The sequence below is a fragment of the Python bivittatus genome, unplaced genomic scaffold, assembly GCF_059951505.1.
Source record: "Python bivittatus isolate LINGU-HERP-01145 unplaced genomic scaffold, Pbiv_v1 ctg000790_np1212, whole genome shotgun sequence".
Taxonomy (NCBI): Eukaryota; Metazoa; Chordata; class Lepidosauria; order Squamata; family Pythonidae; genus Python; species Python bivittatus.
The window spans coordinates 8,728,146-8,752,530 of NW_028277110.1; the positions used below are offsets into that span (position 1 = coordinate 8,728,146).

Sequence of the window (24,385 nt, forward strand, 5' to 3'; positions counted from 1 at the left end):
GAGAACAATAAAACGCAGATACGAGGGTCTCCCTTCGCCGCCTCCTTCGCCGAATCAAATAACCTTTGAGGAGACCGCGCTCTCAGCCGCCCCCGAGCTGCCCTTCTCAGAAGGGCTGAGCGACCCCGGCGCGGGCCCTCCTCCGCCGGCGACCGGGAGAAGGGGCTGAAGGACGCCTCCCGCCGGCTCGCCCCGGCTCAGCTCCCCGGCCGCCCGCGGCAGGCTCGGGCCCTTCGGCGGAGCGCGAGCCCGGTCGGACAGGAGGGCGGCCGGCCCCCCCAGAGCGCCGCGCCGCCCGCGGCTATTTCCAGCGGCGCTATTTTCTCCCGGGCCGGCCCGCCGCGACAGCAGCTGCGGCCGGCCGCGGGCGCCGCCTGGACGGGCCCGCCGGCGCCCCGCTCGCCGGCGCCCCGGACCGCCCGTGCCGGCTCCCGGCCTGCCGGGGGTTCGCGGGCCCGCCGGCGCCACCCCCCCGGCGCCCGCGCCCCGTTCCCCGCAGCGCCCCGCGGCCCGCACGTACTTGGCGTTGGCGGCGCTCCAGGAGACCGGCTCCAGGCTCTTGGCCAGCAGCGGCGGCGCCAGGCGGCCCAGCGCCAGCAGCAGCGCCAGCAGCCCCCGGCAGAGGCGCTCAGGGCGCCCCGCGGGCCGGCCCATTCTCCGCCGCCACCGCCACCGCCGCCGCCGCGGCTGCTCCGGCGGCGGCGGCGCCTGCTCCCGGCGATGCGACCCTCCGCGGCGCCTCACGGGCCTCCCATCGCGGCGGCGGCGGCGGCGGCGCAGCAATCCCGCCTCGTCCCCGCCGTCGAGCGCCCGCGCCGGCTCCGCAGCTCACACTGGGCGCGCCGGGCGCCGCCGCGCGCTCTACTCTCCGGCGCAGGCGATCGCCGCGGACAGCCCTCCCGGCGCCCAATGGCAGAGCGGCGCGCGGGGTCCTCGCCCGCGGCCGGCCGGGGCGGGGCCATCCTCGCCCCTCCCTGCGCGCGCGCGCGCGCGCTGCCAGACCGGGGCGCGCCGGGCTCTCCGCGGCCGGCGGGGCGGGGCGGGGCGGGGCGGGGAGAGGCGAGGGCGGCGGCTCGGCGCTGGATCCGCTGGCTGCGAGAGCCGCGGACGGCCGGCGCTTCCCGGCCGCAGCCCGGCTGAGGCTCCCCGCGCGGGCGACGGCGGGCGACGGGCTCCCCCTGTCGGCGGCGCGCGGGGCTGCAGGGGGCGGCCAGGCCGGAGCGCGGCGGCGGTGCAGCCCCGCCCCGCCCCGCCATCGGAGCTCCGCTGCGGGGGCTCCTCGCCGCCGCCCGCCCGCCGCGCCCCCGGCCCTCCTTCCCGGTCCCTGCGGGGCTCCGAACCCTCCGGGCTGCCCCGACGGGGCGGGGCGGCCCGAAGGCCGGAGCGGCTCCGCCCGGCCCTGGAGGCGACGGCGGGCTCCCGGAGCCGCCGCCCCGCTGCGGGGAGCCGGGAGGAGCGCACGGCTTCGGTGCCGCTTGCGGGTCGGGGAAGGCTGGGTCCCGGCGGGGTCTCCGGCGGCGGCCGAGGGGCCGGCGGGGCCAAGCCGGCCCCGGGCCCTGCCCGTCTCAGGGTCCGTCCGCGGCGGGGCGCAGGTCGCTCCCCAGTGGCGGGTGGCGAAAAAGGGGGGCGCGGCCGGGGGCCGGAGGGCGCGCGGAGGAGGCCCGTTTCGGCCGCGGGGTGCGAGCCTGAACCGGAGCGTGTTCGGCGGAGCGAACGCGGGTCTGAAGCGCGGACGGTGCGGCTGGTTCTGACGGCGGACGGGGAGCGCCAGGAGGGGCCGCCCTGGAGTCGGGAGGCAGGCGGAGGGCCCGCGCCGGGCCCCGATGGACCCTGAGGGCTTCCAGAGGCCCGTGGGCGGTTTCCCCCGGCCTGCCGGGACCGTTCAGCCGAGGGCTGGGCTGGGCTGGGCGGCTGGCCGGCCGGAACGTTCCCGGGGGCGTGCGGGGTCTTGCGCGCTACTCTGGGAGACGAGCGCCGGGGAGGCGCTGCAGGGCCGACCGGCGCAGTTAAGGTGGGTTGTGCTGGGAAGTGATGCAGCCGCGCGGTCACTTCGCTACACGGTTACTCCGGGGCCTGTCGTTACCTGACGGCTGCGCCTGCTGGGCCGGACCTTGCTTGGCACGACCCTGTGGCCCCCGCGGAGGCCCCTTCGAAGGCAGCGCCCGGTGCTTGGGCCGGACTGGCTCCGCGCAGAAAGGCAGCGCCGCCTCGGGGAGCGGCCGAGGAGCCCGAGGAGGGGGCGAGCTGGGCAGCGGGGCCGCCCCCCGGATGGATGCCCGGCTTGCCCTGCAGCCCGGCTCCACGTTCTGCCGCACGCAGGGATGTTGTATTTGGTCGCGCGTTTTCTTAAGTCCTGTCCGGCTCTGAGCTCGTGGCCGTTGCAGGACCCGATGCAGTGACCGAACTGGACAGATCTCTGAGATGTTGGTGTCATCTGTCCTTGTCTAGCCAGGTCCTAGAAATTAGCTTGGATGAAACTGAAGTGAGGGGATGCTGGAAGGAATATTTTATAGATGGGGTGGGGGGGGTTTAAAATGATATATCAAAAGAGTGGAATTGAAATGAATGGTATAGATATTAGTAATCCAAGGAAAAAATATGAAGATAATTAATCTGCCATAAGAACATCAAAAAGTAAAGGTGCAAGTGTAGATAGTGCAACTGGAGAAGTGTTAAAATATGAACAGTTTGCTTTGCTGTGAAATTTGTTTAACATTTGTGTTAAGACTCATCACTGTCTGATGATTGGGAAGAATGACGTTTTTGCCCTCAACCAAGGGAAACATTGCAACCATGAATTCAAAAAGGTGGCTAGTTCACTAAGTGTGCCTGGGAAGGCTTAATAATGATCAAAAGCATACAAGAGGTGACAGTAAAATAAAAAATGTGATGCAGTGATACTGTAAGATGGTGCGTAGACCAGCAGATCTGTTCAGCAGATCTGAATGTGAGAAAGAACATTTATCGGACACTTCTTGATTTAGAGAAAGCATATCATAAAGTGAATAGGTTTAAATCATGGAATGCTTGGGTGATTGTGGAGTCAAAAGTTGGTTGCTGAATTCAATAGCATTATGTAATGGAAGTAAAGCTTGTGTGGGAAGAAGTACAGGTAGTCCTCGTTTACAACTGCCTCGTGCAACAACTGTTTGAAGTCACAACGGTGCCAAAAAAATAACTTTGCAACCAATCCTCACATTTACAAACATTGCAGCATCCTGCAGTCACATGATTACCATTCAGATGCTTCACAACTGGTGTGCATTTATGACCATTGCAGCATCCCTCAGTCATGTGATCATCTGCATGCTTCACAACCAGTGTGCATTTTTGCTTGCAACAAGCAGAGTTAATTCAGTACAGTATGGAAGGTGGCAGTAAAATCATAAATTGGGCTCACATGATTTTTCACTTAGCAATCATGTCTCTTCGCTTAATGACTGAAGGGGAAGTAAGGTTGTAAGCCCAGTTGTGGTCATGTGATTTTCTGCTTAGCAACTGTGTCACTCAGTGACCGAGTTGCTGGTCCCAGTTGTCACTAAGTCAAGGCTACCTGCAGATTGATTGATGATGTCATTTTCTAGTGACCACATAGAAAATCTCCATGCCAGTCTATCCCTCATCTGATTCTTCAGCTTTTCCAATAGTGCCCCCAGCGCCACTAACTGAGTCCATCCACCTTGCTGCTGATCATCCTCTTCTTTCTTCCACCTTTCCTGGCATTAGAGCCTTTTTCCAGAGAGCTAGGTCTTCGCATAATGTGTCCAAAGTAGGATGATTTGTAAGAACTTGGTTGATTTGTTCGATGATCCATTGCTTTGTTTTCTTGGCTGTCCATGGTATTCTCAGGAGTCTTCTCCAAAACCAAACTTCAAAGGCATCAGTACTTTTCCTATCCTGCTTCTTCAAAGTCCAACTTTCATTTTTATGGAGAGTGTCACAGGGTATAGTGAGGCTTGCACGATCTTTGTAGGTATAGACACATCACGGCATTTGAATATCTTTTCCAAGGCCCTCATGGCTGCTTTTCCAAGTGCAAGTCTGCAGCATATTTCTTGACTGCTTGTTCCTTTACTATTGATGGTTGATCCTAAAAGGCAGAAGCCCTCCACCACTTTGATATCTTCACTGTCAGTTCTAAGGCTGGTAGCTGTATGTGTTGTCATTAGTTTGGTCTTCTTTATGTTTAATTTTAGTCCCATTTTTTCACTCTGCTCTTTGACTTTTTAGTACTAGACCTTGCAGATCCTTTGCATTTTTGGCTAGGGTAGCATCATCAGCACAGTGCAGGCTATTGATATTTCTTCCTCCAGTTTTAAAACCATGCTCATCTTCCAATCCAGCTTCCCATAATATATATTCAGCATATAGGTTGAAGAAGTAGATTGGTTAGCCAATAGTTCAACAATGAACAGAGGACAAGACAAGGATTCGTTGTGTCCCCTTGGTTATTTAATATATTTATGGATAAATGCATAAACAGTGCTTCTGCTGATGTTAGAGATGTGTTAGTTTTAGCAAATAAACATATATTTTTGTATACATATAATATGTTGTTGACTGAGAATCTGAATGATTTGCAGTGAATATTTAGATAGATTGTATGATGCAACAAAGACTATGGATTTCAACATTAATTAAGCAAAGGCCAATATAATTCTGTGTGACAGGGAAAATGGGGTGGATGCACTTATACATAAATGACAAAAAATAAAGCAGGTATAACATTTTTGACACATTTGTTTAATTGGGTTTGCTTTGTCTTGTTCTAGGACTTGTGTGGAGAACAGATCACGTTTTAGGTCATATTTATGCAGAAATATTAAAAATTCAAAAAGGTTCACAAACTTTTAAGCACCACTGTAGCTTGATTAGGACCAATCCTACCTTCACCTTACCCAGCCCTTCATTGGTGCCAGCACATTCTTGGGAAAGGTGCCCTGCCAGAATCTGTCCTCACATTGCCTGGAACGTGTCTCCCCTGCTCAGACAGCTCTTGAAGCTGCCACGGGTGCTTGATTGCCTGCTGATTCTCTGATGCTCTGCCTCTTCAGCCTCTTAACTCAGAGGATTCAGATGAAACCAGAATACCTACACAAAGAACCCTTTTTTGTTATTTTGGTATTAGCTCATTCTAAACTTTAGACTTTCTCCTACAGTTCCCACAATTTCTGGTGACTACCTTGTATTCTTCTTTGGTTATGTGCTCCTCCTATTTCCTGTGTACGTCTGACTTTTTGTTCAGCATTTTGTTACCGCACTCTGCATGTATTCACACTGGCCTCTTCAGATTTTTCCCATTTTTCTCCAGCGTACAGAATTTCCCATTCTCCTTGGATGCTTTTCTCCTTCAGAATTTCAAGGATAATCTACCTTCCCTTGGAGTTCATTAAAATATGCTCTTCTGAAGTCCAGTATGCAGGCCTGTCACTTTCACTTCCTGGACATCATGAACTGAAGGATAACATGATCAATTTCTTGCAAGTCACTTCACTTCTTCAACCAACTTCTGTCTTTTGGTGAGGATTAGTCTAGGATAGCAGACCTTTTACTCTTTCTTTTACCTTCTGACAAAGTTACCAACAAGGGTAGATAACTCTGCCAAGAGTCAGAGGCTGATTAAATTCTTAATTTCCCTGCAGATGTCAGGATAATTGAAATCCACCATTATCACTACTGCATGCTCCTTTGAAGGATTGGTCAACTGATGCAGGAAGACCTTCTTGTATCTGCCAAGTGGTCTGTAATAAACTTCCATGACAATATTGCTTGCTTTCTCTCTCCTTTTATTCTTACCCAAACATCTTCTGTAGGATTTACAGTGCTCTGATTCCTGAATTTCTGTGCAAAAACGTATTTTCTTTAGGTACAGTGCAATACATACACACATTCCTTTTCTGTTGGGTCTGTTCCTTTTGAATACATTGCAGCCTTCCAGTGCTATGTGCCCATAATGAGTATCATTCCATTAAATTTCAGTGATTCCGCTCACCTTAAAATTTGCCTTCCTGGATTAGTATCCCTAGTGTCCCTATTTCACATACTCTGCATCTGGGTAGAATCTGTGGTTTTGCATAGCAGCAATACTGGTGTCTCTCTGATGTCCTCAAAATTCTAAGCGTCACCCTCCCTTTGTGTTACGCTTTTCTAGTCTTTGGCTGTATTCAGTTCTCGGCCTTTGCCACAGTCCTTTCTTGCTGTAGTTAAACACCATTCTGATGAGATTGGTGAGGCACTGCCAAACACATCCTCAGTTCTTTTAAAATGCATTCTATCTCTTCCCAGAAGTTCTTTGTAAAGGTAGCATTCGCCATTGGGATGACTGACTACTTATACTCTCAGTTCTTTCATCCTTCTGCCCAAGGCCTTATAGTCTCCAGAGATTCTTTTTTTCACAGTCCCTTCTGGCCGTTTCATTCATCCTCACATGAATCAAAAGGAAAGGATGGTTATGGGTGGGTTTGAATGATCCCAGTTAACTCTTGGTCATTACCAGGATATGGGTATCTAGGGTTGAGACACCATCTGCCTCCTTGGTTCCTCTTCACAAGAAATCACCCACCAGCACCACATGCCTTTTCTGGGACCAGCTGCTTTAGAAGCTCTTAGATCCTCAGGCAGCCCATGATGCTCTACAATGTTCTGCAGCCAGGTTTGCTCATGTAGCTGTTGATCATCTTCTAGAGTGAAAGCCTGAATATCTCTAACATTGAGGGCCTCCTTGTCTTGTTTCTTTGGATCACCTGCTTCCAGGACATTCCTCTTCACTGGGTTCACTTTGCTTTGCTGCCTCTCCAGCTGCCTGTCCAGGAACCTCTCATCTTCTCTGACAGAGACTTACTCCATCAAATCTTTATTATAGTCAGTGACCAGTGGTGTGTGAAGTGTCAAGATAATGGAGCAAACAGACTAACATATTCTAAGTTTAATAAGTAAACTATTTAAAAAGGACAGAAAATAAGTTGGTATACTGTAAATATTATAAAGCAAAGACTGAAATGTATTTATTCATATTTCAAATTTAGATACTGCCCATCTCACAAAAAGTGACTCTGGGCAAAGTACCAGACTACCTAAAATATCCAGGTGATGAAATACTTTAAGCTCTGGTTTAGTGATTATTAAAATTGTAAAATTACTTAAAAGATAATCCAAGCACTAAATAAATACAAACCTGTTATGAAAACAATGTTCATAAAATTAACTCACATCAAACAACAATGGCTATGAACAAAAATTAGTTACTTTCCTGGAAGTTATTTCTAAGGTATGTGTTAAAAGGACAAGAGTAAGCTCATGCTCTGTTTTTCAGTGCCTGGAGGTTAAGAGTGGTATAATTAATTTTTGGTATCAATTTGAATAGAAAACGCAGTAGAAGAGAAATCAGGCAGGTAATTCAAGTTCTCCCAGTGGATGTGGGCAAAAGTACTCATGTGGAGGTGTACTATTGAATCTTCCGCTCAGGCCTCCCTCTTAGTTGAGTTGGAGATACATCTAGGCACACATGGAGAATTTAGATTGCATGGTTTTTGGAGGTATGGGGTGTATTATAATAGATCTGTATTCTGTAGATCAGATAGCCCAGAAGCTTGACATAGCAGGATGGTGATGGATCTGATCCATTCAGATAGAATCTGAGCTGTTCAATCTATCTAAACAAATTTGCCAGGACTGGGGCCACCATCTGACTTGTGCTAATTCTGCAGTGATGAAATCCTCCACAGGGGTTCAACTTGGCTGTATCTTTTGGGGATCCGGTGCTATCACTGCATCTGTAGCATTGAGCCCAGTCCTCTGGAAAGGCCGTGTCAAAAGATAAGAAGAGGGTTCCTTATGACAGCGAGTATTGCCGAGCCCCTGAATGCTGACAGATTCTTTCCTATGGAGATGTTCATGAGTTTCTGCCAATGGGCTTTCTGGGTTGCCTGCTTTTTCTTAGTGGTTCAGACTGTTAATTTTATGTGCCTTGAGGCAGTTGTTTAGTTTTCCTTTAGCACCAGTTTATCTTCAGTTGAATCAGGGCTTCACCTAAGGGTTCTGTTTAGATGGCTTAACCAAGATGTCTTGGATGCTGGAAGTTAATATTTGGAAGTCACCACATTTATTATTTATTTATCATTCATTCATTCATTCATTCATTCATTCATTCATTCATCACAGATAGAGTGAGATCTGCTTACATGATCTTATTCTCCTGTAATTTTCTAGATAAATGGCCAAGGTGTTATTTCTGGTGATGGCTAGAATTGTTTACTGTAAATTTCAACAATAAAAGAAAGATGATTGCTATCACGACAGCTACCAATTCAAAACTGATAACATTTGATGACAATATTGAAGGTACTAAAAGTAGTCTATGGTACTAGTACCTCACCCACACCAGTGAGTGAGCTGACCTTGGCAATCTCCTTCAGAGGATCTATTTAAAATCAGAGAATCAAATTTAGTTGACATTTAAAATGATCGTCAACTTCCTTTGTTTATTTTGTTGTTTTTAGAGAATGGGGGTAAATGTTGAAATTGACGGGGCAGCTACATCATGCAACTAACTTTTCATTGCTTGCTCCAAGCTATGCATTAATCTCACCTGCCATAATGATGGCAGTATCTGCCAGCATTTCAACTAGATTGGAAAGATATTCCCCAAGTGTGTTCTGTAGTTTATTTGGGACAATAGTTGAGGCAGAAGATGATCATTGAGTAATTAAAAGATGTAATTGGTAAAGGTGGATGAAAGAGAGGTTTGGTTAGCTACAGGTAGTCCTCATTTAGTGACCACAGTTGGGACAAACAACTCGTTAAGCAAACCAATGGCTAAGTGGAACTGCAACTATGCTTATGATCTTACTTCAGCTTTCCTGTGCTTTACAGACTTGTTTTGCATTTTAGGATTCTTTTGGATTTTAATACCTATACTCTGTAATTTTACCTTAATAATTTTATCTTTACCTTATTTTATTCTATCCATATGACTTTTTATTTCTATTTTAACATAATTGTTATGTTATTAGTTATATGCTGGTCTATGACCAAAATAAAATTGATTGACTGCTTTACAGACCTGTGAAGGTTGTAAATGCGAGGATTGGTCATAAAGTTACTTTTTCATCACCATTGTAACTGTGAAAGGTTGCTAAACAAGGCAGTCGCTAAACGAGGACTACCTGTATTGCTTTTCAAAAATTAGCATACAAAGTACACCTGAGGACCTCCCACCTTTAATGCTTCGAATTGCCCATTGAGAAAATGACTTATAGCCACCAAGCTGCAAAGGCTCACGCTCCCAGATCTGTCGGAGGAGTAGATTAAATTTCACTAATTCATTGAAAAAATGAATTTCCTTTAGAGTATTATCCAGTAATTTTCTCGGAGGTCAGCAATATTTCTTGTTGGTCAAATGCTGATGAGTTCAGAACTGCTTCTAAAGACCTGAGCTGCTTAACTGGAGAATAGGAGGAACAGCCTCAATCACATGGCCAAGGGGCTCTCAGTGATTTCTTACAAGGGACATTACTGGATTATGAGCTGCTGATGCAGCTATTGACAGCTTTGTTCAGACACGTTTCAGTACTCCGCGCCATGAGTTTTAGAGAGTTTTTATTGATTTTTATTCTGATTGCAGGGGTAACAGTAACAGCTTTTCCTGTTGTTATAATATGGGCAGCTACATAAGTCTTTTAAAATGAATAAAATAAATAACCATGTAGATGGAGTAGAAATTGACTGAAGGATTGTTTGAGGAAAGTCGAAACTATCTGGAATTGTCCTCTTGACAAGATGATAGATTTTTTGCAGGTGCTCCAATAGGGCATGTTTCAAAGACTGATACACTAGAGGAATGTGGAACCCCAAGTGATGCAAGCCTATCTTGCTCAAGCTTGGGTGGATCCAAGGGAATGAGAAGGCAACCAAAGTTTTCCACCAGAGAATCAGAACTTATCCTTCATCCAGAGGCCCCTCACTGGAGGAAGAGGTAGCAGCAGTAATCACACAGGAGTACCAGAAATCAGTGCCAAATCTGGGGAGCTGCTCTGGGGATTTTATGAGACCTTTGTAGAGGTTCTGGTTGGACCACCCATGTGCCTCTTAAATATTTACCTGATAAAACAATGGCTCTCAGTTTTCTTCCATAAAATAGACCTGTTGCTCTTCATCTGCTAATGGGTGCAAATGCTGAACAACCAGCTCAGGCAGCATGAAGGATCATGGGGACCAGCACTGCCGAAGTGGAGTCCCTGTGCTTTCTGCAAGAAGTACTGTGATGGCAGGGAAGAGGAGCTGATGGGTGCCACATTGTCCAGTTATATATATAATTTTATTTACATTTTTAATAAACATAGTAAAAACCAATACAAACTAAACTAGAAGAAAAAAGAAAAGTTCAGAAGGTGCAGGGGAAAAGGAAAAGAAGAAAAAAAAAAAGGCAACAAAGATAATAATAACTGGCTTCCAACCTTCATCACACTGAGAATAAGCTATTATAATAATTTTTCACCCTCTTTTAAAGTTACAAATAAAAAAAAAACACTTCTCCCCATAGCCTAACTTTTATCTATATGCAATCCAGAAATTATCTTTTCAGTCCTTGTTCAGCAAAAAAATCCATTAGGAGTTAGCAGAAATATCAAACAATTTATCCCTGATCAAATAGTCCAACTTTATATTCCTTCTTTTTGTTCTTCACAATCTTAACCTTTAAATTATTTCCAGTCATCCAGTCATCGCAGGATTTGACCTTTCATCAATCTTTGGCATTCAAGAGGAGTCTAAAGCTCTCACCAGCCTACTTTTTAAATCCCATAAAGAGGCAACGTCCAGGATTTCTTGTCGCAGCTCTTCCGTGTCTAGATCCTTTTCTTGATTTGTCTTTTGTATTCCCGTGTTGGTGATCTCAATTTTGTTGTCCTCCATGCCTTCAAACACTATAATGTCTATATCAGATAAAAGTTTTTAAAAATTTTTCTCATCATCGTCTGAAAATGTATCCATTGAAATCTGTATCCTTTTAGTTATTAATATGTCAGTCCAGTTATCAAAAAACTCATTAAGATACGAAAAGGCTATATAGCCAGCTTAGCCATTTTAACCCTTCTGCCTGGTCCTTTAGTTCCCTCTAGTGTCCATTTGCAACCTTCATCAAGCCTCAGTTCCTAATATGGGTTTAGTTCCATTTCAATCATTTCTCATGAGTATATTATTTAATTATATACAGTGGTACCTCGGGTTACAAACTCCTCTGTTAACGAACTTTTCGGGTTACGACCAGCTCCGGCCGCAAAAATTTACCTCGGTTTGTGAACTCTGCCTCGGGGTATGAACAGGATACGCGGCCATTTTCCCTCCCGTGACACGGTCCACGGCCATTTTTCCGCCCCTGACACGTCCGCGGCCATTTTCTGCCCCTGACACGTGGTCCGCAGCCATTTTTCCGCCCCTGACATGGTCATAGGGAGGGGGACTCTCTCTCCAAGCAATAGCCACCTCCCTGTCCTCCACGCCAGAACGGATTAACGGTAATTACATTGAACCTTATGGGGAAATTTCCTTTGGTTGCAACCAATTCGGGGTGCGACCAGAGTCATGGAACGAATTAAGTTCATAAACCGAGGTACCACTGTACTTGTTTTTCAGATATTACAGCAAAAATAACCAATGTTCCATTTCTCTCTGGTCTCCCAATCTCTTTAAAACTTTCTTAAATCAAAATCCTTTTTTTTATTTTTGCCAATTGTATATTATTTTAAATTCTTAAGTCCTGTTTAAAATTTCTTAAATCCAAAGAAGAAGGTAAAACTCACCAGGTGTCAAATTAAGCTCACTGTTTTGAAGGTCTCTAATATCCATAACGTGGTTAAACTGAACATTTGCAAACGTGATTAGAAAGTGAGTTCAGCTGGCTTAATGTCCTTATTAAAGTCTCTGCCACTGCTGAGAGCAAAGATGTCATCTGCAATCAAACCCATGGGAGACCGCTGTTTTACGGTCTCCTTGTGAGGAGCTGCCATTCAGAGTACTCATGGGCAATCTCCTGTTCTCTCCTTCTCCGGAGAGCTTCGAAGGACTGGTCTGCTCACCAGTTTTTTGTTCTACACAGTGGTCATCATCTCTGCTCACTGGTGGAGACGTCTTCAGTCAACCATGACTCATAGTGGAAGCCAAAAAGCCAGATGAAGGCCTTTTGCAAGATGATCACCTTTTCTTATGGCGGGCTCTGCTGATGGGGCGGTTCTGCAGTGTTCTGTACAGCAATTGCAGCTCTTATATAGGCTGAAGGTGAACAGGCCATGCTCCAGATCAATAGGCATGGGGTTGTAGGAAATGGTGCTATGATCAGAAGTTCATCAGGATTGCCCCCTCCCTAGGCTCCCTATTGTACACCCTGTCCTTGCATATGGAGGAAACTGAAGTAGGATTGAAAGGATGATGGCCTGATTCTAAACTCTGGCCCCAGGAGAGGGGTTGTGTGGACCAAAATAGTGGCTCATGCAGTTCATGTCTCCCTCTTAGTGCAGGATGAGAAGGAGGTTCAACAGGTGGTGGAGTTTTTCAGCTAATTCAGACAGGTATCTGGGACCAGAGTGAACCCTTTGAGGGATTGGGGGAGGAATCTCGGGGGCAAGTGGCACACTTGGTAAAATTGTTCAAGGTGAAGTTTGCCTTATAACAATAAAAAGTTTGGGGGAGAATTGGATCTCCTGGGCAGGTATTTGGGAGAAGGACCAGAAATTCAAGAAGCCATGGCACTTGTCCATTGACCAACAAGCAAAGTGATCATCTACCTCCTAGCAAAGGTTGGGTATGGTTTATCCACCACCAGAGCTGATCCTCTGGTAGGTGATCAGATCAGTTTTTAGGGGTTGGTTGGTTTGTTTTTTTGTGGGGGGGACAGTGAATCTTCTATTATGTCATGAAGTGGCCTATTGCCAGCAAGCCAGCATGGGTTATATCTGCCCACAATGGAAGTCCAGCTGTTCTCCATTTTCAATATTGGAGTTATGGGACTAGGGAAGGTCAAGATTGACTGAGCCCAGTGTGGCTGGGAATGTTTGTGTCCTACTGGGTGGGAAGGAAGTGGCTTGAAAGTAGTTGGAGGAGAACTTCTCAAGGTCACATGGCCTGAGCTGCAGAAAGGTCCAATCTATCTGAGCAGTGTGGCTGCCATGGTCTGGCATGATCAAATTTTGGATGATAGTTTTAAGGTAAGGGTGAATGGAGGAAAGGCGGAAGTAAAAAGGATGTGAGGCACTGCACTGTTGGAGACAGTGGGCCATGCTTGCCTGGATGTTACCTTCCGAAAGACCCACCACTCAGACTATACCTGTGGAGATGGCTGGTGGGGTGAGGGGTTGTCCCCTCCCCCCAGCATCTTACAGGTTTTTTGGGGCCAAATTATAGGAGGTTTTTAGCCCATTTTTAATATATGTTTTTTAACTATTTATAGATTATGTCCATGTTTGGAGAGTCCTGTGTTTTTTCTTCTTTTTTATTACTGTGAGCTGCCCAGAGTCACCCATTGGGGGAGATGGGCGGCATACAACTTTGAAAATAAATATAAATAAATAAATAAAATATTTGAAGTTTCTTGCCTATCCTTTGGAGCTCTTCAAGAACTTAGGAGCGATGGAAGACATGCTGGCAGTTTTACTACCATGTGCCTGACATCCAAGTGGTGAGGCCATGGATGGCTGTGGTGACCATGTGTGGGTTGTACAAAAACTGGGGTATGAAGAGGCCCATGCTGGGTAGAGACTGTGCAATATCTGATTCAGACAGCACTCTGTATGCTTTGGACAACATGACTGCAGTGGCTGGACCTGTTGTAAAAGCGCTGGGAGGCCATGGCCCCTCACTGAATCAAGAGGCGGGGGCGGGGGGCAGGTGTATGGTGTCATCAGCAGAGGAAGGGGAAGCAGAGATCTGGGAAGACCATTCAACGAGAGGAGTGGTGGGCAGTGTGGCTTTTAAAGGTATAGGTTTATGTACACTTCTGCACCTATGGAGCATGTCCCTGAGTACCTGGACTGTCTCGGTCAGGAAGAGGAAAGAAGACTCTCATTGTTGGAATCCATGGTGATTATAAATTCTCTTTCTACTTAAATGACAACGGGCGTTGGTGTCTGTTGTCCAAAGGCTGTAGTTGCAGGAGTCTCTCATACTCGGGGTGGGGAGGGTTAAGGATGAGGGATTTTGTTCTGACATCATCTGCCCATTGTTTATGGGGATGCTCTTATTATGTGTTATGCCTTCTTTGCACTGGCTTGTTGAATTTGGACGTATCTTCTGGGCATCAGCCATGTTTTATGTGTGGTCGGTAAAAATGTTCATTTTCTAAAAATATGTTTCCTAACCCTAACCCTCTAACCTTTGAAGGTGAGACAAAACGTGCATTGGACGGTCTTGCTAGGAATGGGGCAAGCACAGGTTTTACATTTTCCAGACTGGTTGGATTCAGTCCCAAGATCCAGGGAAGGGAGGGTGACCCTCTTCAGGCCCAATATGGGGAGGAAGGGAGGAACTGTATGATGGGCAAAGGCTGCTTGAAGTGACCCCCCTCCTTCCAGAGGTAGAGGGAGGAGAAGGGAACTCCCTCGGGAGGAGGCAAAGGGGGCTGCTCCTGCCAGGGAGGCTCTTCTATGCCACCCCTCCCTTGGGGCACCCCTTCTTGAGCCCAGGCCTATGATTTCTCAGCAGGCTTTATTGTGGGTTGGTGGCTGGGTTTGTTTACTTTGTAGGGCTGCCACGTTTGCCACTCTGGGAACTGGCTCACCGAGAGTTAAAAAATGTCCCAGTGCAAATAAGAATCGCACTGCACCGGGGCAAATGACTCACCCAGCATACAGTTAAAATGGGCTTATGTAGCATCCCAGCCCGATGCCTGGGGGAGGAACCAGTCCTCCAAGGCCTTCCGAAAGTCCATCAGGCTGTTGTTCACAGGGCAGGTGCGGCGACGGAGAAGACATGCTTCCTGGGCCCCATAAAATGACCTTGTTGAATTGATGGGACCTGGGGCAGGTCTGGCCCCAGCTTTCTTTGCTTCATTCCTCCAGCACTGAACGCCTGGGACTACAGTCAGCGCTAATGACCGTTCTGGCTTCCTCCGTGGCATATCCTGCTGAGTTTCCTTCAGCGTGTCACAGGATGCAATCGCTGTGTCTCCAGGTTTCGTCATGGCAACCACTGTGAGTGGCAGGCTTCAATCTCTGACGCTGACCCTGTGATCTGGTTCAGCTGTCCTTTTCAAAAAATGTTACCTTCGGTTTAGCTTGATTCCTTTTCTATTTCTCATCTTCAGGGTGAGGCTTTATAACTAATAGCGGTCTGAGGCTTATGTTATGGCTGGGAGACCGACGCATTTCCATCCTTTCAAAGACTTTGTGGGAATGGAGGAGGGAGGAGGGAGAGAGAAGCGGCGAGATGAGGGGAAAGAAGGACAGCCAGACTCTTTCCGGCCAGGTTTGCAGGAAAAAGGGAATTCCAAAGAATTAGATCAGAGGGAACATCTGATTTCAAGGAGGATGTGGAAATAAGTCTAAGAAGAAAGGTGCATTGGAACTTTGGTATTTTAATTCTTTCTGCATTGTAAGCCCTGCCATTTATGCAAACTCAGCATTTGTTTGAACTTGAGCCTTTTAAGCACATCCCATGATGAATGTTTAAAATGTTCTGCAATTTGGAAGGCAATCTGGAATCCTGTTCTAAGGCTCTTTACAGAAGATTCTTTCTTAATTGCAGTAGATCAGCACCATCTGGTGGTCTCTTGGATTTTTCAATTTTAACCCATTGCTGAAATCACTAAAATTTCTTTTTGTCTTTTTATCCAAGTAACCAGCTGTTATTTCCATACTTTGGAAACATTTTTGCAAATATTTTTCATCCTGCTTAATAAAATATATTTTAGAAACATTCTGATTTTTTTAAATGTGTGTGAATGGAAGGCATTCCAACACGATTCCCTGTTTCTTTTTTTAACTTTTTGCACAGAGAATCATGTTCTGCAGTATTTTTCAAATATTTTCAAGCATTTTGATTCTTTCAGGACTCTTTGAATGAATAAAAAAGGGTTTCTTTTGAAAAAAGAATCATAAAATCAATGAAGCTGTCAAAATGATAGCAGACTACTAAGTAAAGGAAGAGCTATTCAACTATTTTGGTTCAATCTTCTCCAGCAAGATATGTTCAGTTAGGCAATTGTGAGGAGTATAATGAAGGGGCGGGATTAATGCTTAACATTTGTCCAGAAGCATGTTCACATAAAAATTACATTCTAGGCAGGTGTATCCCAGGGAGCGGAGGAGGCATGACTGCAGAATTGAAGCCCGCCCCTTTGTGCATGAGTGTGAGACAATGCACGAACAGAGATATGGGGCTTCGGTTGCATGGCCATGCCTGTCCTCATGGCCACTGCAGACACTCCGAATCCTGAAGGAGCTGCAAAAAAGTTGGGTGGATTGTTTATGCGCTGTTTTTGACCAAGAGTGGAGGTCAGTCTCAGGACTAGAGGAGAGCTTGTTTGCTTCAGTTCGGAAAGGGGGAAAGGAAGATCTGGTAACTCCAGGCCAGTCAATTTGAAATCAGTACCTGAGAAAATTCTAGGAAAAATAATGAAGAGATTGATCTGTAAATACCTTGAAACAAGATAGCATAGTTTTTGCCAAAAACAGAATGTGCCAGACTCACTTTATCTTAGTTTTTATTTTTATTAAATTGGGGAAGTCTTGGTATAGTAGTTGATTGCAACCTGAATATGTCTCCAGTGCCATCCAGCTGCCAAACAGAAGGAAATAGGCAATAGCAGTAATGCTATTTCAGCAGAAATGTAATTTCCAAATCATGGGACATCACTGTTCCATTCTATTCTGCTTTGGTCAGACCCCATTCAGATATTATATACAGTCCTGAGCAGTGTTTTGCAGGCTTCTTTGCAAACTTTGACACATTTTGGAAAACAATTCCTTAATTCCTTCCAAAGAAACTTACCATCTTTTTCCTATCCCAAACAGCTAGTGAAGAGACTTTGGGCACATCCAGACATCTGATTTAAGGTGTTGTCCTCATTGTCAATACAGGAGAGGCTTATATGCTGCTGGAGTTGGAGTGACAGTACGGCATCATTTACACACATTTGTCCAGTGTCCTACAGTTGTTCCATTTTGGGAGGACGTTATTACATTTGTTAGCTCAATTCTGAACTCTGTTCTTCTGACATGGAAACCAACATCTGGACAAAAATGTGGTTTCTCTGTGTCCTACTTGCAGCTAAAAGACTTCTGCATTCAACAGATAAACATACAGTCCCAGCTATTTGGTGGTCAGCAGATTTCATCTTATTAGCAACCTACAAATAAACCAATTAGCTGTGGCTGATTAGAATGAAATATGGCTACCATTCATTGGTGTTTCTTATGTAGAACTCATACGTATTAGAGAGCATATGTCCCGCACATTTTTGTTTCTTTTAGTTGTTCTCCCCTTCTTTAAACTTGCTGCATTTTTAATTTCAATTAGTAACGGCAAAATGAAATTAAACGTAAATGGTGCTGTCCTCCAGTCCCTGAGACTGTGAGACAAAGTTGTCAGCATAAATTTGCTGTAGCCCCATCACAAAGCTATCATTTCCCACCTCTGGGTTAACTCTTTACCCTTCACACACACTCACATCCCTCCCCCCAAAATCAAGGTGAAGCGTGCACAGTTTAAATGCTTGGTGCCCAAGGACTCTCCTCTGGCAGCAGCAGCAGCAGCAGCAGCAGCAGCAGCAGCAGCAGGCACCTGGAGTCCTCCCCGTTTGGGAATGGTGCTGCCTGCAGCTGGTCCCGAAAGCTGAAGCAAGCATTTCAGCCAGCTTTCATGTAGGGTAGGAAAAGAGAAGCTCAGCAAAGTATTTTGATGGAATAATATTTATTCACACAATCACAGAACTGGATAATCAGCTTTTTCCAAACAATGCCAATCATTCCTAGGAAAGTGCTGCGTAAATTCAGTGCACTGTCAGGTCCCCTCCTAACTGCCTAAAACTATCAGAAACCACTGGGGTAAAGCTTAGATTGAGACAGAGATGCACATCCAATCAGGAATGGTTCCCGCTGCTGGAAGACAAGCCTCGGGGCGGGGGGGGGGGGGGGAAGCAGACAGAATCGAGATGCACCACTACTTTTCTAAAGGATGCAGCCATTGGAGCATCATCTGTCATTCCCTTTGCATGCACAATTTGGGCGAAAGCCTTAGCGCAGAGGTGCGTTTGCACTATGCTTTTAACACGGAGAAAAAATAGGCTAACAGAAAATTATCACATCACAAATACAATACTGAAAATATTAAGGTAACTGCATGGAACTCATGAAAATGCCCTAAATAATCTCAGCTTTGAAACTCTGAGTAACCCCTGCTGAAGAGAGCTGCGCATTAGCTTTTTCCTCCTCCTTCCTCTTCCTCCTCTTCCTCACTGTCCTCTTCTCCTCCGAGCTTCTGGCGAGCAAATTCCTCAACCATAACTTCCTCACTGAAAATCATCAGAAAATGAAGGCAAGGCTTCAAAACGAGAGTCAGTGCCCCGAGAAAAGACGATACAACCAATCTCTGATCTTGCATTCACACTCTCATTCCCTCCGAAAGTCTTCTGCCCAGGAACATTTTCTGGGACAGGAGTGAGTAGTACTTTCAACCACCTCACATACACCAACATGTGCGCCCACTAGCTCAGCAAAAATATCCAGCTCCAATTGCAAATTCAGAGTACTTAAGAGAGAGCAGACCTGGAAGGCCCAGCTCTTCACTATCATTGTTCCTGGGGCTTTTGGACTCCCTCCCCCATCCCTTCCCGGGGTCCTGGGAGGCCTCCTCATGTGACTACACTTCCCTTCCACAGAGGCATAGAACGGCAGCCAGCAGAGCAGGTGGGAAGCCACCAGCCCTGTGGCTGGACATTTGCTCTCCCAGGAAAAAGGAGCCGTTCCACCAGGCAGGAAGAGACCAGGGACCACCCTCAGGGGATGGGAGAAGAAACCGACAAGAACCCTGGATTGCTCTGAAGCAATTTCGATAGTGATTCAAAATGCAGCAGTTTCAAATACTAATTCAAAGTGTAAGAATATATAAATATGATTTAGGAGAATGTTTTTTTAATGAAGTCTAAGGATAAGTTGATAAAAATGTACAGTGATACTGTCACATTTATTTTTCTTCTAAACCTCCAGCAAAACACAAGACTATCATAAACTTTCCAATTAATTAATTTTTCATGGAAATTGAAGTTCACTAACATTGAAGTTCATAAAATTATGTTTAGTGGTAGTCAAAAGAATCACCAGTTCTTAAGGGCTGTATGTTTTTGTTAGAGCTAAATTTAGATTGGAAATAAAATTATCCATTGTGATATGCTGCCAATTCTAGTAACCCTCTTTTCTTACCTGGATATTGCTGTCAATAATGTATCAGAAAGAGGCAGAGGATGAAAGAAAAATACATGCACCATTTAGTCACATTAATAAACACAACGTTATTCCAGAAAAACTCCCTGCCCACCTGCACCTATTAGTGTGATTCATGAAGGAATGAAGAGGCAAAGGCGTGGAGGGATTACAATAAGTTAAAACCAGAACTCTGGCAGTTAGATGGACTAGTCAATGCTTCCCAGGAGCAGCAGACAAGAAGGTTTCTCATCTCAATCTTCTGCAGCAAAATCAGTGGAGTCTCTTGCCACCTTATGTAATCACGATTCCAAGAGGTGCCCTGCTAGCCATGGGCAACCCACCACTTTCACACACCCCAGAGTGGGCAGGCCCAAGTATTTAGGCTTCTTTTAAATACTGAAGAGTTGGGGAGTTTATGGGGCAAAATGGGTGCCTGCAGCCTTGCAGATACTTATTTCAACCTGAAAACTCCTGAATCCACCTCTCAAATGTGTCCAGTCCTTAACCTTCAAAGTGCGCCATACAGCCCAGTGCAGCCCTCAAGGAGATGGAGTTTGCCCGTCCTTGATGGGTGCACATGAGAGCTCTTGTTGGTGGGGGATGGGGCAAGAAAAAGGAGGTGATTAAAGGAACTCACCCTTTCGCAAGGCATTGGCCTGGCTGTTTCCCAGGTGGTTAGGTGAGTTCTGTTTATTATCGGGGGGTATGTGTGTGTTCGGTTTGTCCATTCATTTAGGGGGGTTGGTGAGTGGGGTTATCGTTTATCTTTGAGTGCTGTTGTCAGAAGGATGACCAAAAAAAGTATTTAAATAATGAGGAAAGGAATCCAGCCGCAAGACTACTCATGATTCCCATATTCTTCTTAGGAGAGAGATGACCCAAAAGGGAGAAAAGGGAAGCTGGGTTCAAGGGGGCTGTGTGTTGCCCCACCACTGCTGCTCCAGATGGAAATGAGGCAGTCCCTTCCCCGCCACGGCCACAACACCCTTCACAGCTTCTCTCCTGTGTTTTTCTTCTGATTGCCCAGGTTGGCTTTGGTAACCTCTTACTAAAGTTCTCAAAAGATTGCAAATTCTTGAAATTGGATTTTGATTTTTTTTTTCACTAGCAAAAATATGGGTTTTTTTCCTGTAAAATCTGCAATGTGCTAAAAGACTGAATATCTAAGAGTGTGTGTTTTTAAAAAATTATGAGATTTTGAAAAAAGAGAATCTATACCGATCCTTTTGAAAATGGACCAGAGAGTTTGAAGGACCCATAAACTGGAGTTGCCAGCAGGTCCTGCTTGTCACTGGGAGACGCAGGTCTCTGTAAGCCTAGGCTGAGGGAGCCACCTTCCAAGGTTCGTGGGTCACACTTCACTCCCCCAACCTACTCTACTGGAAGGAAGGTGATGGCACAGGAAGGAGGGAGGCCAATTTTTTCCAGCCTGTTCTTCAGCCTTTTTTATGGTTTTAAGAATGAGAAAAGCAAGTCTCTACAAACAAAACTGCTCCAATGTCCATCCCTAAAAGCAGCATGAAATCACACCCCTGAAAGGTGGCAACCAGTGGCAGAAAGTTGGTGGCTGCTTTGCGCCATTTGGGGAGACGTGGTGATACGTCCCAAAGACATACCGCTCCCCAAACTGCCCCATCAATAATCAGTGGATTTGCTCCTGAATTTTTCCCAGCACTGAATGAGCTCTGTGTGGCTGATTGCAAAGATTTGGACAGCATTTTCCAAAGTCTGGCATTCTCTCAGAGTCATCATGTCTTGAAACAGTTGAGGCATGAACATTTTCTAGACAAAACTTTTTACTTACTCTCCTCGGGTTTAGGATGCATCAGAATAACCGGCATCTCAACAGAGACATCACTGAAAAAGAAACCACATCAGTCTGCCGAAAGCAGGCACAGAAATCTTGTTGTGCTAGATTCATTTATGTTTTACATATGCATTTGTTTTATTTAAGTATTTGTTAACTGACCAATCTTATGACTCTGGGCAATGTGCAACAGAATAAAAACAAACCGAATAATAAACAAAGTAAAAAAAATCAATTAAGCACACAACAAAAATATTGGAGGAAACCCCACTCACCACTCAGCAGAAGCTGAAGGATGGCTGAGAATAGAAGGTTTTCACAATCCTTCTGAATACAACAAAGGAAGCTACCTTCCAACCCACTGGGGGCTATGGGGACAAGGCCTCCTGCACATGCAATCCCATGAACCTTGGACGGAGAAGGGACCCTCAGCAGGCCTTCTTCAGATGCCTGAGGCTGCCTAGACACAGTACATTGCCATAGTCCAGCCATGTGGTGGTCTTGGCATGAGTTCCTGCTGTCAGACCACCCTGACCAAGGTGGGGATGTAACTGGCACACCAGCCAGAGCTGGGTAGGAGTTATGAGTCCAAAAGGACCCCCAAGCTGCAGACCACTCCCTCTGGAGGTAGGGTAACCCCATCCAAAGTCCCAACTGGGACCTTGTTACCAGATCACCTTAGTATTTATTGATAAAGAGCAAGTTTGTTTTTGACATAGTTAATCTGAGCTTTTTTTTTTTTACCCATCCAGACCCTGACAGCCTCCAGACACTGGTCCAGGTTGTCCATGGCATCTCTGACTTGGCCTGGAGGGATGATATAAACTTGGGTGCCCTCAGGATACTGGTGATACCTAATTCCAAGCTGACAGATGATTTCACCCAGGGGCTTCATACAGAAGATCACCAGGGAGAGTACCAAGCCCTGCAGCATGCCCATACTGGACTCAGGCACAGCTCCCCTAGGACCACTGACTGGAACCACCCACACGGGTAGTTGCAAAATTCTAAGATAGTGCCCCCAATTCCCGACTCTCATAAGCAATCCTTGGTAGTGTCAAACATGGCTGAAAAATCCGATTTGACCTTTCCCTAATTGAGATCCCTGAGAATATCATATACCAGGGCAACCATTGCCATGTTCATCCCATACTGGTATGAATCTACATAATCCATTTCCTCTAGGATCCTTCTAGTTGAGTACCCACCACCTTCTTTACAACTTTCCCAAAAGTTGGACAAAAGATGTCAAACATGGCTGGCCCATGAAGAGGATTCATTATCACTTCCTTCAAGGTAGGAAAATGTTGTTATTTGAATATCTACTCAGTTTGTCAGGTCAGATCCCATCAGAAATGTTTCAGCTCCATGTCCTCATGAAGAAACAAACCTGGAATATTCTGGTGCAAAATGTAAAATGTTCCTACTGTCAGAACCTGCATCACCCAACTGTTGTTGTTTTCCATTGTATTGCATTCATTGGGAGTTGGATTGATTTGTTTCTGCCACTTGTAACTAAGGAGGGGGGGTGGCTGTTAATGGTTGTAATGGGAGTTGGGAAGCAGCTTAACCATATATGGGCAATTTAGACTGGCTTGATTGCCGGCCAGGCAGCTGGGGCCCAAAGAGCCCGGAAGAAGCTCGAGGAGGAAGGAGAGAGGTCAACAACAGGTGAAGAGGAGTCACGATGCCAGGCAATAAGGGGAGGGGGGATAAATAGAGGGAGGTTTACCCAAGGCGTTAGTTTTAGCAATGTTCTGTTTACAAGCTACATGTACCTCTTAATAAAGAAGCATTTATCTGAACCAAGCCTGGTTGTGTGAGAATGCTTCAGAACTGAGAGTTGGACATCGTGGACTTGACACCTACAGTATATAGCATGCGTTTTCCTATAAAGCATACCCATCACATACTTCCCTTTTGGGATAAATAGTGTTACGCAAAGCATGGACAAGGACTAAAAGATTGTAAGAGGCTGAAATTAAAGGTATGAGCTAAGAAAAGAAATGGAAATATGGCTAAATCTACTTTGCTCCATACCCTTTTCTTCTGACAAACCACACTTGCAAACTACATCCATCCTCTGCTTCATACCATGTCTTTTATGTCAGGTTCAGCCCAGCTCAGTGCACGCCAGACAAGCTAGCCGCCATTCCGCCCAGCTAGTTCCAAGCACGCCTGGTCAGCTTCCTTGCCTCAGGCGCTGGCGGGCGAAAGAGGAAGAACTTACCGCAACTTAACTACGGCAGGTGGCAGCACTTAGCCTGCAGGAAGGTTTCAATTACCTTGTAACAAGTGGGACTTCCCCAGCTGCCGCAGGCATGCCACCAACAACAGCAACAAAGACCTCCGCAGTTCAAGCCGCGATCAGAATATTGGAAAGGGGCCACGATAATAAAACCTCAGGACATTTTGGGTTTGTAAGAACCTTGCACTTGTTGTGCAGACAATTCTGGTAGCCTTCTATGAGGAAAGACGTGGCAGAACATGTAAACACCTGCCCCACGTGTGCGATGGCCAAAAAACAGGGAGGGAAACCCTTAGGACTACTACAACCCATGGCCACCCCCCACCAACCCTGGAAACAAATAGCCATGGACTTTATTGTAGATTTACCCGAAAGCAACCACCAAACGGTGATCTGGGTGATAATAGACCTATTCTCCAAATAGGCACACTTTATACCATGTGCCTCAATCCCAACAGCAAAAAGGTTGGCAAAGATGTTCATACAGTACATATACCGCCTCCACAGCGCCCCCCAAAGGGTGATCCTGGATTGCGGAACATAGTTCACCTCAAAATTTATAAAAATGATGGGCTCCACCCAATCCTTTCCCCATTAAAAAAATCATTAGCACAGTCTCATTCAAACTGGCTTTACCAAAAAACTACAAAAAGGTTCATCCAGTATTCCACTGTAACTTACTAAAATCTTTCAAAGAATTGATAAGGTGGCATTCTCCCCCCCCCCCCCACCTCCCAGCCCAATTATGATTGAAGGGGAAAGCCATTTTGAAGTAAAAGAGATATTGGACACTAGAAAACAGGGGTAAACTTCAATTCTTAGTGCAATGGAAACATTTTCCTAAGTCATATTATGAGTGGGTAGATGAAAAGCATGTTAAAGCACCTAAACTTGTAAAAGATTTTTATACAAAATATCCTC

General features: G+C 46.1%; 2 protein-coding genes across 4 annotated transcripts in view; both read right to left on the reverse strand.

The window, feature by feature from the left end:
• The window catches only part of EFNB1 (ephrin B1), a 107,292-nt gene extending 106,414 nt beyond the window's left edge, over nucleotides 1-878 (reverse strand). The window contains exon 1 of the mRNA XM_088129283.1: nucleotides 521-878. Within this exon, the coding sequence (XP_087985409.1) occupies nucleotides 521-654 (134 nt within the window). The 5' untranslated portion in view covers nucleotides 655-878. The remainder of the gene's footprint in view (nucleotides 1-520) is intronic.
• A 16,887-nt stretch (nucleotides 879-17,765) lies between these two features.
• ARR3 (arrestin 3) overlaps nucleotides 17,766-24,385 on the reverse strand; it is a 58,762-nt gene continuing 52,142 nt past the window's right edge. For 2 of the 3 annotated variants that reach the window (XM_088129217.1, XM_088129216.1), the window contains exons 13-14: nucleotides 21,214-21,266; nucleotides 17,766-18,499 (exon numbers count right to left, since the gene is read on the reverse strand). In XM_088129217.1, coding sequence (XP_087985343.1) covers nucleotides 18,348-18,499; nucleotides 21,214-21,266 — 205 coding nt within the window. In that variant the 3' untranslated portion in view covers nucleotides 17,766-18,347. Of the gene's footprint in view, nucleotides 21,267-24,385 lie in introns of all 3 variants that reach the window. The other variant, XM_088129218.1, reaches the window with a different exon arrangement.